The sequence below is a fragment of the Crotalus tigris genome, unplaced genomic scaffold (assembly GCF_016545835.1).
Source record: "Crotalus tigris isolate CLP2741 ecotype Arizona unplaced genomic scaffold, ASM1654583v1 scf7180000021169.355214, whole genome shotgun sequence".
NCBI classification, from domain to species: domain Eukaryota; kingdom Metazoa; phylum Chordata; class Lepidosauria; order Squamata; family Viperidae; genus Crotalus; species Crotalus tigris.
The window spans coordinates 248742-266223 of record NW_024098380.1 but is presented as its reverse complement, the minus strand read 5'-3'; the positions used below and the strand labels follow the sequence as shown (position 1 = coordinate 266223).

Here is a 17482-nt window from a genome sequence, read left to right as displayed (position 1 = left end):
CGAGGTGTGGAAGTTCCCGCCTGCTGGCTGGCTGGCGGGGAAATTTTGGGAACCGAAGAGGCGACATCTGAGGTCTTACAAAGGTCTCGGAAGGGAGAAGGGAGGAGGACTCGACGCCTTGCCTTGGCTAAGGTTTTCTTGGAGTAGACGTCCGTCCGGAGGCCAAAGTTCTGCAGATCGGTCGGCTTCTCCTTGTTTTTCTCCGGGAAATTCAGCATTTGTTGGGCAGCAGGGATCTTAAAAAAAAAAAAGGCAGGATAATGAGAATTGGAATGCCTCCCGAAAGAGACCAAAGCAACTCTTGTCGTAAGCGGAATCGAGCTTATGGACCGACGGGATACGCAGACAACGCAACAAGCGCGTTATTACGATTCCTACTCCCCGTCGGGGCTCTCAAGAAAGCTTCCCAACTTGGCTAAAAATAAAATAAAATAATAATATTTCTTCCATATCATCAAAGGCCAGCGATAGGTTCTTAGGGGGTTGGTATCCAAGCTCGGACGTCGAGCCATGAATGAAGTAGAGAGATAATAAAAGGAAGGCAGGAAAGCTAAAAACTCGGAAGAGCGCGCCGCGTGTTTCTCAACCGTGGCCGCTGGAGGATAGGTGGACTTCAACACCCAGGATTCCCCAGCCAGCACATTAAGAAATGCTGGTTCATTTCTCTCTCCATCTCTGCATCCATCCATCCATCCATTCATCCATCCATCCATCCATCCACTCTTCATCCATCCATCTCTCCATCCCCCTCTCTAGGTATTTTTCCAGCATGACCACTTGAAGATAGGTGGACTTCAAGTCCCAGAGTTCCTCACCAGCACGTTGAGACGTTCTGGTCTATCTCCATCCATCCATCCATCCATCCATCCATCCATCCATCCATCCATCCACTCTTCATCCATCCATCCTTCTCTCCCTTCCTCTAGGTATTTTTCCAGCATGACCACTTGAAGATGGGTGGATTTCAAGTCCCAGAGTTCCTCACCAGCACGTTGAGATGTTCTGGTCTATCTCCATCCATCCATCCTTTTCTCAACCATGACAGCTTGACGATGGCTGGACTTCAACTCCCAGAATTCCCCATCAGCATGGTAAGAAGATCTGGTCTATCTCTTTCTCTCCATCTCTCCATCCATCCACCTATCCGTCCGTCCCTCTCATCCTCTAGGTATTTCTTGACCACTTGAAGATGGGTGGACTTCAACTCCCAGCAGGTTGAGACGTTCTGGTCTATCTCCATTTCCCCCCACCCACCCACCGACCCACCCACCCGTTTCTCAACAATGGCAGCTTAAAGATGGGTGGACTTCAACTCCCATCCATCAATCTCTCCATCCATCCATCCATCCATCCATCCATCCATCCATCCATCCATCCATCCATCCACCTTTCCATCCATCCATCTATCCCTACCAGGTATTTCTCCATCTTGACCACTTGAAGATGGATAGACTTCAATTTCCAGCATGTTGAGATGTTCTGGTCTATTTCTTTCTTTCTATCCTCCCATCCACCCATCCATCTCTCCATCCATCCATTCATATCTGCATCCATCCATATCTCCATCCATCCATCCCTACAAGGTATTTCTCCATCTTGGCCACTTGAAGATGGGTGGACTTCAACTCCCAGAATGTTGAGATGTTTGATCTATCTCCATCCATCCATCCGTTTCTCAACTATGACAGCTTAAGGAGGGATGGGCTTCAACTCCCATCCATCTCTCAATCCATCCATCCATCCATCTCTCCATCCATCCATCTCTCCATCCATCCATCCCTACAGGGTATTGCTCCATCTTGACCACTTGAAGATGGGTGGACTTCTCAACTCCCAGCATGTTGAGAAGTTCTAGTCTATCTCTTTCCCTCCATCTCTCCATCCGTTTCTCAACCATGGCAGCTTAAAGATGGGTGGACTTCAACTCCCATCCCTCCATCCATCTCTCCATCCACCCATTTCTAAACCTTTCCCACATGACGATGGGTGGACCAATTCTTAGCGTGTTGAGACGTTCTGGTCTATCTCTTTCTCTCCATCCATCCATCCATCTCTCCATTCCTCCAACCATCTCTTTCTCTCCATCCATCCATCCATCTCTCCATTCCTCCAACCATCTCTCCATCCATCCATCCATCCATCGAAGTGTTTCTCAACCTTGACCACTTGACTATGGGTGGACTTCCAACTCCCAGAATTGCCCAGCCAACCAGGGTCTTCAGTGGCACCACACACTGGACCCCTCTGGTCAAATGGTGGCCGAGCAGGAGAACTCCTGAAACACCACGACGTCTCCCAAGATACATTCTCCAAAAACGTTCTTTCCATGGTTCCCCTCACCGTCTCCTCATGAGCGACGCCCACGGACGAAGTCAGGGTTAGGAAGACCTTCTCAGTAGGGTGGTCTCCCCACAACCAACACCCACGGCCGGAGCCAGGGTTAGGAAGACCTTCTCGGTAGGTGGAGGGTTTCCCAAGAATCCTCCTGGTAGCAAATCTTCCCTGCGGATACTCGATGTAACCCAGTTTCAACACGCCCATTTTATCCTGAAGGCCCACCCTCGACGTTCAAGAGACCCGCCAGAAGTGGTTACCTGAGGGGTCCGCAGGTGGAGCGGCATGAGTCCCGAAGGGGTGTCGGCCAGCACGTTGAAGTGGGGGGTGGGCGGGGGTCCCATGGCCATGGGTCGGCTTTCGGGGTCCACCTGGTAATTGATCAGCCCCCACTGCTCCAGAAAGGCATGGACCCTGAAAGGGAGAAAGAGGGAAGATAGGTAGGAAAAAAAGGACAAGACGACCCATGGAGAGGCATCGCTAGCTCGTGTCACTTGGGATTGGCTGGGGAGAGCCAAACTGGATCTGGGAGGTGGGGGGCATTAATCAAGCCCCCCCCCCGAGCCAACGATGGGCCAGGTCTTCTCCACCTCGGGTGGACTTCCGACTTTTCTTTGACGGTTCCTCAAATCGATACGGCCGTTTTGGAGAAAGCCGAGAGTCGACGTCCGCCAGGATGGACGGACTTTGGACGAGCTGCGGTGGAACGTGGTCTGGATTCCCAGAGGGGAGGGGCTGTACTTGGGAGGAGCGAGAAGCGGCAAAGCTTAGAGAGTCGGGTTGGGAGGAAGCTCTCTCTGGAAATTCTCAAGCCTTCGAAGAACTAATCAATAAGGAGAATGGATCGGTGGAACGACTGGACCCCAGAGGTCTCGGGTGATCCAATGCTAGAGGTTTTTAAGGAGAGACTGGACAGCCAGTTGTCTGAAATGGTCTAGGGTCTCCTGCCTGAGCAGGGGGGTGGGAGTAGATGACCTCCCCGTGTCCCTTCCAATTCTGTCATTCTATGATTCCACAGAGTCTCCTGCTTGAGAGAGGTTGGACTAGATGACCTTCAAGGTCCCTTCCAACTGTCCTTCCATGATTCTGTAAGGGTCTCCTGCTTGGGCAGGGGGGTGGGAGTAGATGACCTCCCCGTGTCCCTTCCAACTCTGTCATTCTATGATTCCACAGAGTCTCCTACTTGAGAGGGGTTGGACTAGATGACCTTCAAGGTCCCTTCCAACTGTCCTTCCATGATTCTGTAAGGGTCTCCTGCTTGGGCAGGGGGGTGGGAGTAGATGACCTCCCCGTGTCCCTTCCAACTCTGTCATTCTATGATTCCACAGAGTCTCCTACTTGAGAGGGGTTGGACTAGATGACCTTCAAGGTCCCTTCCAACTGTCCTTCCATGATTCTGTAAGGGTCTCCTGCTTGGGCAGGGGGGTGGGAGTAGATGACCTCCCCGTGTCCCTTCCAACTCTGTCATTCTGATTCCACAGTCTCCTGCTTGAGAGGGGTTGGACTAGATGACCTTCAAGGTCCCTTCCAACTGTCCTTCCATGATTCTGTAAGGGTCTCCTGCTGGAGCAAGGGGTTGGACTAGATGACCTCCGAGGTCCCTTCCAACTCTCCTTCTATGATTCTGTAAGGGTCTCCTGCTGGAGCAAGGGGTTGGACTAGATGACCTCCAAGGTCCCTTCCAACTCTCCTTCCATGATTCTGTAAGGGTCTCCTGCTGGAGCAAGGGGTTGGACTAGATGACCTCCGAGGTCCCTTCCAACTCTGTCCTTCTATGATTCTGTAAGGGTCTCCTGCTGGAGCAAGGGGTTGGACTAGATGACCTCCGAGACCCCTTCCAACTCTCATTCTATGATTCTGTAAGAGTCTCCTCTTTGATTAGAGGGTTGGACTAGATGACCTCCAAGTCAATACTAATAATAATAATGATGATGATGATGATGAAGGTGGAGGAGGAAGAGAAGAAGAAGAGACCTTGGAGGTCATCTAGTCCAACCCCCTGCTCAGGCATGTAACTCTATACCATTTCAGTCACAAATGGCTGTCCGGTCTCTTCTTAAAAACTTCCCACGTTGGAGCATTCACCGCTTCTGGAGGCAGGTGGTTCCACTGGTTAACTGTCAGGATTCTGTCAGGGTTTCTTGCTGGAGGACTAGATGACCTCCCAGGTCCCTTTGACGATTCTGTAAGGGTCTCCCCCTCGAGCTGGACCAGAAGACTTCCCAGGTCCTCGTGTGACTAACTTAACAAGTGCAGCGACTGAGGTCACAACGGCGGGAAGCAGAGCCGGACAACGGGGCTAAGCTCCCTTAACGGCTGCCTCGCTTACCGACGCATTTTGCGGGGAGGGTGGGGGGTGTCCAACGGAGGGCGGCCTGTGTCTGCCCCCCCCCGCGAGAACTTCCAGGGAGGGGAACGGATCCGACGACATCGTCTCCCTTCCAATCTGGCCCTTGAGAAATTTTGCCGCTTCTCCTTGCTCCGGAGGGCAGCCCCTCCCTCTCGGGAATCCAGACTACGCTCCACTCCACTTCCCAGGTCGAAAAATAAAGACGGGATCCAGACGGCGTCGGCCGGTCTGGATGCTCTCCCGATGGGGAGAACTCGGCCTGGAGGTGGGTGGGTGCCCTGATCACGTAGTCGGCCTTCCAAGGGTCGGGGTCCCCCCCCCAAGCCAGACACACACACACACACACACACACACACACACACACACGAAGAGCAGCGAAAGCCCGAACCTCATCACGGCACAAACGTCGCCGGTCAAATTTCTCCGACAGGCCGTGCTGGTGAGGTACTCTTGAGGGTTCAAGCGATAGGTGTCAATCATGAAGTTGCGGTAGGCTAAGTATCTGGGGGAGGAGAGACGACAAGAAGGCGACAAGTTAGGGTTAAGCTGTCAGCTGAGGTCGAAACGCCATGTTCTCGACAGCCCTGGGGTTAGCGCCAGCAGAGGGAAGGGAACGGAGTATAGGCTGGAATGGCGGGAGGCCGGGTGGCTTCCTTGCAGGAGAGGAGGAGGAGGAAGAGGAAGAAGGACTGTGGGGTCCTTGGTGCTCTCCGAGCTGGGTGGTTCTCTTGCAGACATTTCGTGACCCAGCTAGGGAATATCATCAGTGCTAGAAGGAAGGTGGGAGTTATGGGGAGGAGGAGGAGGAGAAGGAAAGGACTGTGAGTTCCTTTGTGTTCTCTGAGCTGGGTGGTTTCCTTGCAGACGTTTCGTGACCCAACTAGGGAACATCATCAGTGCTACGAGGAAGGTGGGAGCTATGGAGAAGAGGAGGAGGAAGAGGAGAAGGGGAGGAGGAAGAGGGAGGGAGGAAGGAGAGGGGGAGGAGGAGAGAAAACACAGGGAAAAGGAGAGGGAGGAGAGGAAGCGGAAAAGGACTCGGTGCTCTCTCAGCTGGGTGGTTTCCTTGCAGACGTCTCGTGACCCAACTGGGGAACAACATCAAGGCTAGAAGGAAGGGGGAGAGTTATGGAGAAGAGGAGGAGGAAGAGGAGAAGGGGAGGAGGAGGAGGAAGGAGAGGAGGAGAAGAAGGAGGGGGAAGAGAGGGAAAAGGAGAGGAAGAAGGACTGTGGGGTCCTTGGTGCTCTCTGAGCTGGGTGGTTTCCTTGCAGACGTCTCGTGACCCAACTAGGGAACAACATCAAGGCTAGAAGGAAGGTGGCAGTTATGGAGAGGAAGAGGAGGAGGAGGAAGGACTGTGGGATCCTTGGTGCTCTTTTCCCTCCCTCCCTCCCTCGCCCCGCCTGCGCCCTCAACTTACATTTCCGGTGTCTTGGACTTGTTCTTCCCGTTGAAGAACTCGGGAAGAGCCCGCCGTTCGATGACGTGGATGCTAGGAGGGAGGGAGGGAGGGAGGAAGAAAGAAAGAAAGAAAGAAAGAAAGAAAGAAAGAAAGAAAGAAAGAAAGAAAGAAAGAAAGAAAGAGGATCCGGTCAGCGTCCCGCTCGCTTTCCCTTCCTGTCGTGTCCTCGTCCACTTCCCGGGATTCGCTCGCTTTCCCTCCGAGGCCGGCTCGGCGAGGAAGCCGCAGATCAGGAGGGAGGGAGGGATGGACTGTGGGGTCCCTGGTGCTCTCTGAGCTGGGTGGCTTCCTCGCAGACGTCTCACGACCCAACTAGGGAACGTCGTCAGGGGCGCATGTGTTCCCGTTCTCCCCTAGGGCGGCGCTTACCAGTTGTAGTCAAACCAGGAGGCGTAGCTGGGGATGATGATGTGGTTGGTCTGTTCCGTGACGTTGTCTTCCCCGGCGTCCAGGGAGCGTCCCTGGTCCCCCCGGCTGGGGTCTTCGTCTTCCTACAGGGAGGAGAAAGACGGGAGTTGCGCTGGGAAGGGGCGGACGTCGGGAAAGAGTAACGGCCATCTCGGGAGCGTCTTGACAACCGGCGGGGCCCTTCTCGGCGGGAACAGGACGAGTCTCTAAGGAACAAGCCTCACGCGGGCAGGAGAGAGCCTGCGCGTGGAGGAGGTTATGGGATGGCCTGCGCCTCCAGGTCTTCTGGGATTGGTTACTAGCAAGATTTGTTTTGGGGGGGGGAAGGGAAAGAGTAGACCGGTTGCTCAGTGTTGATGTGTGTCTCTGAGCTGGAGGTGGTTTGAATGTCATCAGTAGAAGTAGTAACAATAGCAACAATTAAAACAATAGTAATACTAACAATAGTAGTAATATTAATAGTAATAAGTAATAACAGTAATAGTAATAATAGTAATAACAGTAGTAGTAATAATAGTAATAGTAGTAATTAGCAATAGTAATAATAGTAATTAACAATAGTAATAATAGTAATAACAGCAACAATAGTAATTAATAATAATAGCAATAATAGTAATAGTAATAACACTAGAAATAGTAGAAATTAGTAACAATAATAATAGTAATAACAGTAATAATAGCAATAGTAGTAGTAACAATATTAGTAGTAGTAGTAAGAATAGTAGTAAGAATAGTAATAGTAATTAGGAATAATAGCAATAGTAGTAATAATAACAGTAATTAGTAGTAATAGTAATTAGTAATAATACGAATTAGTCACATTAGCAATAACAATAACGCTAGTAATAATAGTAATTAGTAATAATAGTAGTAGTAATAACAGTAATAGTAAGTAATAGTAAGAATAGTAGTAAGAATAGCAATAAGGAATAATAGCAATAGTGGTAATAACAGTAATTAGTAGTAATAATAGGAATTAGTAATAATAGGAATTAGCAACAGTAGTAATAATAACACTAGTAATAAGACTAATTGGTAATAATAGTAATAGTAATAGTAATAACAATATCATTAATAGTAATAGAAATAATAGTAATAATAAGAATAGTAATAATTGTCATTAGTAATAGTAGTAATAACAATAGTAATTAGTAATGGTAGTAATAATAATAGTAATTAGTAACAATAGTAATCAGTAATAGCAATAGTATTAATAGTAATAATAATAGCAATTAGTAATAATAGTAATAACAATAAAAATAACCATCATAATAGCATAGGAAGGGACCTCAGAGGTCATCTAGTCCAACCCCCTGCTCAAGCAGCCTGACAGACTAACAACAGTTTATATCCGTTTTCGAGAAGAAAAGACTTTACGGTACCTGTCCTCCACTCGTCAGCGTGTCCTCATCTTGTTCGTCTGCAAGGCAAGAACACAAGCGGGCACGTTTGGTGTCAGTCGCACAACCTCACAGCCACACGCAGCGCAGCAGCAGCAGCGCTGTCAGCACCCCCGCTGTCCTCCCTTGAGAGCTAGGGAGCCCCCCCCCGTTGTCCGCTGCTAAGCCAGACCCTGGTTAAGTCAATTCGGCCCCCGTTTGACACTTATTAGGCGAATTGCGACGGGCGTTAAGCGAGTCAGCGGGTCAACCGACTGAGGAGACCTCAAGGATAAAGATGGGAAAAATATTTGGAATAAGAATATGTCAGTGAAGACTTAAGGACAATCGACACGGAGGTGGCACCTAACGCCACGTAAATTAAATCGAATAGATATTAAATGTGCAAATATTTGCTGGAGGTGCGAGGAGATTGGAACATAATAATAATAATAATAATAATGATGATGATGATGTTAGAAGAGACCTTGGAGGTCATCTAGTCCAACCCCCTGCTCAGGCAGGAAATCCAACACCATTTCGGACAAATGGCTCTCCAGTCTAATAATAATAATAATAATAATAATAATAATAATAATAATAATAATAATAATAATAATAGTAGTAGTAGTAGTAGTAGTAGTAATAGTAATGTTGGAAGGGACCTTGGAGGTCATCTAGTCCAACCCACTGCTCAGGTAGGAAATCCGACACCATTTCAGACAAATGGCTCTCCAGTCTAATAATAATAATAATAATCATAATAATAATAATAGTAGTAGTAGTAGTAGTAATAATGTTGGAAGGGACCTTGGAGGTCATCTAGTCCAACCCACTGCTCAGGTAGGAAATCCGACACCATTTCGGACAAATGGCTCTCCAGTCTAATAATAATAATAATAATAATAATAATAATAATAATAATAATAATAATAATAATAGTAGTAGTAGTAGTAGTAGTAGTAATGTTGGAAGGGACCTTGGAGGTCATCTAGTCCAACCCCCTGCTCAGGCAGGAAATCCGACACCATTTCGGACAAATGGCTCTCCAGTCTAATAATAATAATAATAATAATAATAATAATAATAATAATAATAATGGTGGTGGTGGTGGTAGTAGTAGTAGTAGCAGCAGTAGTAGTAATGTTGGAAGGGACCTTGGAGGTCATCTAGTCCAACCCCCTGCTCAGGCAGGAAATCCTACACCATTCCAGACAAATAGCTGAATGTGTTGGGATTGTGATAGCGCGCAAAAGACACGGCAACGTGGCGTGGAAGGAAACCTTTGAAGGTTAATTGATAGACATGTCACCCAGGATTGCATTCCTCTTCCTGGTGGAAAAACGGGATATAAATGAAGCCAAAACAGGAACTGATTGTAAATTTCATAACGGCAGCTAGATTAGCGACGGCTAAATATTGGGACGGCCATTGTGAGCGACCTGTTTTACGACCGTCATGGGCAGTCCCCGTTACAATCATACGTCAAAGATCACCTCCATTCGATTTGGATTCATTTGCGTTGTTAAGTGTCTGGTTTTGTAACCTCGCTTGCCCCAGGTATCCAGTGAATTCCTGCCGTTGTTAAATGAGTCACCGGGTTGTAAAGCGAGCCTGGCTTTCCCCCCATTGACTTGGCTGGTCCTAAGGTCGCAAAAAGGGAATCAGGAGACCCCAGGACACTGCGACCATCGTCAATGGGAGGCAGTTGCTGAGCGGCTGAATTTGGATCACCTGACCACGGGGGTGCTGCGGTGGTCGCCAATTTTGATAAACGGTCGTAAATCATGTTTTTCAGGACCGTTGTAAGTCGAGGACTGCCTTTATTTTGACGGGACGGTCACAAGAGAGAGCTCTGGAGCTAGGATAGGATTGGCTGAATGGGTAGAAGCCACTGTGGGTAGTCCTCGCATTACAACCATCCTCACTTAGCGTCCAATCAAAGTTACCATGTCCCTGAGAAAAGGGATGATCGGATTTACTTAACAACCGCCATAAACATGGTTGCAAAACCTGGTTGGTCCATGGTACTCACCCAAATGACCTGTTTTACGACCGCCACGAGTTATAATCCAGAAGGACAAGCTCCGTTACAATCGTAGCTGTCTTGCATTACAACCAGCGTGGAGCCCCCCCCCAATTTTTGTGGCGCTAAGCGAGACACTGGTGAAGTGCCCCATCAGACGACCTTTCTCACCAATGTTGCTAAGCGAATCGCTGCGGTTCTTAAATGACGTCACACGGTTGTTAAATGAATCCGGGTTTCCCCCTTGATTTGACTTGTCAGAAGGTCACAAAAGGGGACACTGCAACCGTCGTAAATACGAGTCAGTTGCCCAGCATCTGAATTTGGACCAAGTGACCTGCAACGGTCGTTAAGTGTGAAAAACTCTCATTTTATTGACTTTTGTACCTCGTGGTTTAACTTTGCTATGACTAAAAGAAAATACAGGGGCCTGAGTCGCTTTCTTCGGTGCCGTCGTCCTAACTTCGGACGGTCGCTAAACAAAACGGTCGTAATGCGAGGACCGAATAAGAGGGAAGAAATCTGCTCTCACCAAGATCTGCTACAGTGCCTCCTTTCACCGGCGTGTTTTCGCTGTCCTTCTTCGGATTGACTGCCAAAAAAAAAAATAAAAAAAATCAAATCTTTTATTTTTAATCGATCAATATTCTTAATTTGAATTTGAATTATATTTCTGATTTCTGATAAAAATCAAAATCTTCCGCCCAGTTAGCCTGACGCAAACATCAGAGTTACTCTCCGAGAGTTCAGCCCCGTGACGGTCCTAAAACGAGTCACGTCCGCAAATGGAGCCCAAAATGTCCGTTGGTAAGCGGGAGATTTGTGAAGGGCGTTTGGTCCCCAGTTTTACGACCGTTCTTTGCCACAGGTGTGAAAACGGATCGCTGCAGTCGTCACAGGAGTCACACGGTTGTCGTTAAACGAATCAAACCCTTGTTAAAAGAATCGGGCTTGGCCCCGTTGACTTTTCTCGTTCGAGGCGGATCACGTGACCCTGGGATGCTGCGACCGTCATAATTACGAGTCGGTGGACAAGCGTCTGGATTTTGATCACGTGACCCCGGGACGCTGCGACTGTCATAAATACGAGTCGGTTGCCGAGCGTCTGAACTTTGATCACGTGACCCCGAGATGCTGCGACCGTCATAAATACGTGTCGGTTGCCGAGCATCTGAACTTGGATCACGGGACCCCGCCGGGGAATGTTGCAATGGCCGTTAAGCTTCCCAAAGGTTTCACTTTTGCAACGCAAATTCTGGATCGACGGGCGGTCGTGAAGTCGAGGACTTGCCTGCATTGAGAGCCCTCGGATAAGGGTCTCAAAAGCTGGAAAACTCTCCCTCCCCCGGAAACACGGTGGACAAAGCACGGAAGATTTGCGTGGATCGTTGACTCACCATTTTTGGGAAGGGCCACCTCCTCCATGTTGGGCACCGGGATGGGGTCCTCCATGTCCTTGGTGAGGTCCTCCTGCTCGTCTTCGTCCTTTTGCCCGCGTCTCTTCCCGTAGAGGCTGGCTTGTCTGGGGGAGGGGGGGTTGAGGAGAAGACGGAGAAGATGGCTGATGTCTACTGGGCCATGGATGTTCTCCACCATGACAGGTTGAAGATGGGTGGGCTTCAAGTCCCAGAGTTCCGTGGCCAGCACGTTGAGGAATGATCTGTGTTCTCTCCATCCTTTCATAGATCCACCCACAGATCCAACCATCCATACATTTCTCAACCACGGCGGCTTGAAGATGGGTGGATTTGGATGCCCAGAATTCCTCACCAGCACGTTGGGACATTCTGGTCTATCTCTTTCTCTCCATCCATCCATCCATCCATCCATCCATCCATCCATTTCCCCATCCATCTTTCCATCCCTCCCTCCTGGAATTTCTCCATGTTGACCACCTGAAGATGGATGGACTTCAGCTCCCAGAGTTCCCCACCAGCATGTTAAGAAGTTGTGGTCTATCTCTTTCCATCCATCCATCTGTCCATCCATCCATCCATCCATCCAGGAATTTCTCCACGCTAACTACTTGAAGATGGATGGACCTCAACTCCCAGAGTTCCCCACCAGCATGTTAAGAAGTTGTGGTCTATCTCTTTCCATCCATCCATCCATCCATCCATCCATTTCTCCACGTTGACCACTTGAAGATGGGTGGACTTCCAGAGTTCCCCACCAGCATGTTAACAAGTTGTGGTCTATCTCTTTCCATCCATCCATCCATCCATCCATCCATCCATCCATCCATCCAGGAGTTTCTCCACGTTGACCACGAAGATGGATGGACTTCACCTCCCAGAGTTCCCCACCAGCATGTTAACAAGTTCTGGTCTATCTCTTTCCATCCATCCATCCATCCATCCATCCATATATCCATCCATCCATCCATCCATCCATCCATCCAGAGAATAATAGCTAGATAAATATAGACAGTCATAGAGATTAAGATAGGAGAATAAGATATAAGTAGAGAACAATAGATATAGACAGTCAGATAGAGAATATGATGCATATATAGATACATAGAGAATATGATAGACAGATACAGAGAGTATGATACATAGAGATAGATATAGACAGTCATATATCTAGAGAATATGATAGATAAATATGTCATAGAGAATAAGAGATATGTCAGATATAGAGAATGATAGATAGTCAGATAGTGACAGATATAGACAGTCAGAGAATATGATAGATAGACAGATAAATAGATAGACAGAGATAGAATATTATAGATAGACAGACAGAGAGACACATTAACGGGCTTTTTCTGCTGATCATCTGAGACTGGTAGGAAGGCTCGGGTGATCCAGGATGGATCCATCTTCTAAGGCAGCAGGTCCTCCCCTTCCTCCTCCTCCTCCTCTAACCAACCAACCAACCCAACCAACCAACCAAACTAACCAACCAACCAACCCAATCAACCAACCAACCAACCCAATCAACCAACTAACCAACCAACCAACCCAATCAACCAACTAACCAACCAACCCAACCAACCCACCAACCAACCAACAAACCCAATTAACCAATCAACCAACCCAACCAACCAACCCAACCAACCAAACAGCCAACCAAACAACCAACCAAACCAACCAACCCAATCAATCAACTAATCCAATCAACCTAAACCAACCAACCCAACCAACCAACCAACCCAACCAACCAACCAACCCAACCAACCAACCCAATCAATCAATCAATCAACCAACCAACTAAACCAACCAACCAACCCAACCAACCAACCCAATCAACCAATCCAATCAACCAACGAACTAAACTAACCAACCCAACCAACCAACCCAATCAACCAACTAACCAACCAACCCAACCAACCCACCAACCAACCAACCCAATCAACCAACAAACCCAATTAACCAATCAACCAACCCAACCAACCAACCCAACCAACCCAACAGCCAACCAAACCAACCAACCCAATCAATCAACCAATCCAATCAACCTAAACCAACCAACCCAATCAACCAACCAACCCAACCAACCAACCCAATCAATCAACCAACCAACCAACCAACTAAACCAACCAACCCAACCAACCAACCAACCCAATCAACCAACAAACTAAACTAACCAACCCAATCAACCAACCAACCAACCCAACCAACCAACCAACCCAATCAACCAACCAACCAAACAACTAACAAACCAACTAAACCAACCAACCCAATCAACCAACCAACCAACCAACCCAATCAACCAACCAACCAATCCAATCAACCAACCAACCAACCAGAAAATAAAGGAGCTTCGGACTACAGCTGTCCGGAGTTGCTTGACAGCTGAGATGGTGTGGCCCAATTCAATCCATCCATCCATCCATCCATCCATGAGACGTACCCTTTCTTGCCGACTTTCTTCCTGGATTCCACAGGGGTGGGAGGCAGCGGGGGCGAAGGGGAGGCCTTCCTCTTCCGGACGCCGCCCGCAGCTTTCCGATCTCGCCGCTCGGGGCTACGGACCAGCTGTTGACGAGAAAGAGAAATGATGGTCAACAAGGGTTCCCCAGCACCCACCATCCTCGGCTTGCCCAGCTTGCTGCTTCGAACCTTCCAAGGCCTAACGTGTTGTCTGAAGGACCCACTTTTCCCAGTTACATCCCCTAGCAGGGAGGGAGATGTTATGGGTCTCCTCTCTTAAGGAACTCCATTTGGTGGGACCCAGGAGAAGGGTCTTCTCCGTGGTGGCTTCCTCTTTGTTGTTTGAAGGACCTCTTCTCTCAGTTACATCCATCTGACCCACCAGAGCAGGGAGGGAGGGATGTTATGGGTCTCTTCTCTTGAGGAGGTCCATCTGGTGGGACCCAGGAGAAGGACCTTCTCCGTGGTGGCTCCCTTTTATTGTTTGAAGGACCTCTTCTGTCAGTTACATCCATCTGACCCACCAGATTGGGAAGGGAGGAGATATGGGTCCACTCTCTTAAGGAGGTCTATCAGATGGGACCCAGAAGGGTCTTCTCCGTAATGGCTCCCTTTTATTGTTTGAAGGACCTCTTCTCTCTTACATCCATCTGACTCACCAGAGCAGGGAGGGAGATGTTATGGATCTTGAGGAGGTCCATCTGGTGGGACCCAGGAGAAGGGCCTTCTCCGTGGTGGCTCCCTTTTGTTGTTTGAAGGGCCTCTTTTCTCAATTACATCCCTCCAACCCAACAGAATAGGAAGACAGGAGATGTTATGGGTCTATTCTCTTAAAGAGGTCCACCTGATGGGACCCAGAAGGTCCTCGTGGTTTGAAGGACCTTTTTTCTCAGTTATATCCATCCAATCCATTACAGCAGGGAGGCAGGAGATGTTATGGGTCTCCTCTCTTAAGAAGGTCCATTTGGTGGGACCCAGGAGAAGGGCCTTCTCTGTGGTGGCTTCCTCTTTGTTGCTTGAAGGACCTCTTCTCTCAGTTACATCCACCTGACCCACCAGAGCAGGGAGGGAGGGAGGGAGATGTTATGGGTCCCCTCCCTTAAGGAGGTCCATTTGGTGAGATCCAGGAGAAGGACCTTCTCTGTGGTGGCTTCCTCTTTGTTGTTTGAAGGACCTCTTCTCTCAGTTACATCCACCTGACCCACCAGAGCAGGGAGGGAGGGAGATGTTATGGGTCCCCTCCCTTAAGGAGGTCCATTTGGTGAGATCCAGGAGAAGGGCCTTCTCTGTGGTGGCTTCCTCTTTGTTGTTTGAAGGACCTCTTCTCTCAGTTACATCCACCTGACCCACCAGAGCAGGGAGGGAGGGAGATGTTATGGGTCCCCTCCCTTAAGGAGGTCCATTTGGTGAGATCCAGAAGAAGGGCCTTCTCTGTGGTGGCTTCCTCTTTGTTGTTTGAAGGACCTCTTCTCTCAGTTACATCCATCTGACCCACCAGAGCAGGGAGGGAGGGAGATGTTATGGGTCTCCTCTCTTGAGGAGCTCCATCTGGTGGGACCCAGGAGAAGGACCTTCTCTGTGCTGGCTCCCTTTTATTGTTTGAAGGACCTCTTCTCTCTGTTACATCCATCTGACCCACCAGAGCAGGGAGGGAGGGAGATGTTATGGGCCGCCTCTCTTGAGGAGCTCCATCTGGTGGGACCCAGGAGAAGGGCCTTCTCTGTGGTGGCTTCCTCTTTGTTGTTTGAAGGACCTCTCCTCGCAGTTACATCCACCTGACCCACCAGAGCAGGGAGGGAGGGAGATGTTATGGGTCTCCTCTTTTAAGAAGGTCCATTTGGTGGGACCCAGGAGAAGGGCCTTCTCCGTGGTGGCTCCCTTTTATTGTTTGAAGGACCTCTTTTCTCAATTACATCCCTCCAACCCAACAGAACAGGAAGACAGGAGATGTTATGGGTCTATCCTCTTAAAGAGGTCCACCTGATGGGACCCAGAAGGTCCTCGTTGTTTGAAGGAGCTTTTTTCTCAGTTATATCCATCCAATCCATTAGAATAGGGAGGCAGGAGATGTTATGGGTCTCCTCTCTTAAGAAGGTCCATTTGGTGGGACCCAGGAGAAGGACCTTCTCTGTGGTGGCTTCCTCTTTGTTGTTTGAAGGACCTCTTCTCTCAGTTACATCCACCTGACCCACCATAGCAGGGAGGGAGGGAGATGTTATGGGTCCCCTCCCTTAAGGAGGTCCATTTGGTGGGACCCAGGAGAAGGGCCTTCTCCGTGGTGGCTCCCTTTTATTGTTTGAAGGACCTCTTTTCTCAATTACATCCCTCCAACCCAACAGAATAGGAAGACAAGAGATGTTATGGGTCTATTCTCTTAAAGAGGTCCACCTGATGGGACCCAGAAGGTCCTCGTTGTTTGAAGGACCTTTTTTCTCAGTTATATCCATCCAATCCATTACAGCAGGGAGGCAGGAGATGTTATGGGTCTCCTCCCTTAAGGAGGTCCATTTGGTGGGATCCAGAAGAAGGACCTTCTCTGTGGTGGCTTCCTCTTTGTTGTTTGAAGGACCTCTCAATTACATCGATCTGACCCACCAGAGCAGGGAGGGAGGGAGATGTTATGGGTCCCCTCCCTTAAGGAGGTCCATTTGGTGAGATCCAGGAGAAGGGCCTTCTCTGTGGTGGCTTCCTCTTTGTTGTTTGAAGGACCTCTCAATTACATCCATTTGACCCACCAGAAAGAGGGAGATGTTATGGATCTCTTCTCTTAAGAAGGCAACTGAAAATAGATTTGACACGCCTTTTACGGGGGGAGGTGGTCAACTCAAAAATGGAACCCAAACAAGAAACAACGCCGACAACAACAACAAAAGGCTCACCTCTTCGTTCCTCAAGTAAACCCGCTGTCGATAGCTGACCGGCTTCTTGCCATCGTCCACCTCGTAGTCTTCCTCGTTCATCCACTCGTTGAAGACGTCCATGTCCAGGACCCATCGGGCGTGGACCTAGCCGAGGGACGAGAAAGCCGAGAATCGTCTTCGGGTCTCAAACGGGCCGCGTTGGGGGGGGGGGAGGAAATTTGCGAAGAAGAAATCGCGGTCGATTTCGGGATTAAATTTTTTTTTTTTTAAAAAAAAAACCAGAACACAACAGAAAACAAGTCGACGAGTCGCTTCGGCTACGTCGACGGAACGTTCGTCGTCGACGCGAGACGTTGGTATAGGGAGGGATAGGCAACCTCGGCTCGTTGATGACTCGTGGACTTCAACTCCCAGAATTCCTGAGCCAGCCACGCTGAGGGGAAAGGGAGGGGTTTCCAAGCTGAGCCATGCTGGCTGGGGAATTCTGGGAGTTGAAGTCCACCAGTCATAAAAGAGCCAAGGTGGCCTATTCCTGGTATAGGGTGCCATGCTAGCAGAGGAATTCTGGGAGTTGAAGTCCCCTCATCTTCCTAGTAACTTAGGGATAGGCAGCCTCGGCTCTTTTATGACTCATGGACTTCAACTCCCAGAATTCCTGAGCCAGCCACGCTGAGGGGAAAGGGAGAGGTTTCCAAGCTGAGACATGCTGGCTGAGGAATTCTGGGAGTTGAAGTCCACCTGTCGTGAAGGGGCCATAGTTCCCCACCCCTGTGCCTAGATCAG

The 17482-nt window shown here is 49.0% G+C and overlaps 1 protein-coding gene across 1 annotated transcript in view; it reads right to left on the bottom strand.

The window, feature by feature from the left end:
• SMARCC1 (SWI/SNF related, matrix associated, actin dependent regulator of chromatin subfamily c member 1) overlaps nucleotides 1-17482 on the bottom strand; it is a 75220-nt gene that overhangs the window by 38190 nt on the left and 19548 nt on the right. Inside the window, exons 9-18 of the mRNA XM_039369574.1 lie at nucleotides 16718-16843; nucleotides 13819-13943; nucleotides 11358-11482; nucleotides 10493-10552; nucleotides 7938-7975; nucleotides 6517-6638; nucleotides 6106-6177; nucleotides 5073-5186; nucleotides 2595-2748; nucleotides 123-236 (exon numbers count right to left, since the gene is read on the bottom strand). Of these exons, the coding sequence (XP_039225508.1) occupies nucleotides 123-236; nucleotides 2595-2748; nucleotides 5073-5186; nucleotides 6106-6177; nucleotides 6517-6638; nucleotides 7938-7975; nucleotides 10493-10552; nucleotides 11358-11482; nucleotides 13819-13943; nucleotides 16718-16843 (1050 nt within the window). The remainder of the gene's footprint in view (nucleotides 1-122; nucleotides 237-2594; nucleotides 2749-5072; nucleotides 5187-6105; nucleotides 6178-6516; nucleotides 6639-7937; nucleotides 7976-10492; nucleotides 10553-11357; nucleotides 11483-13818; nucleotides 13944-16717; nucleotides 16844-17482) is intronic.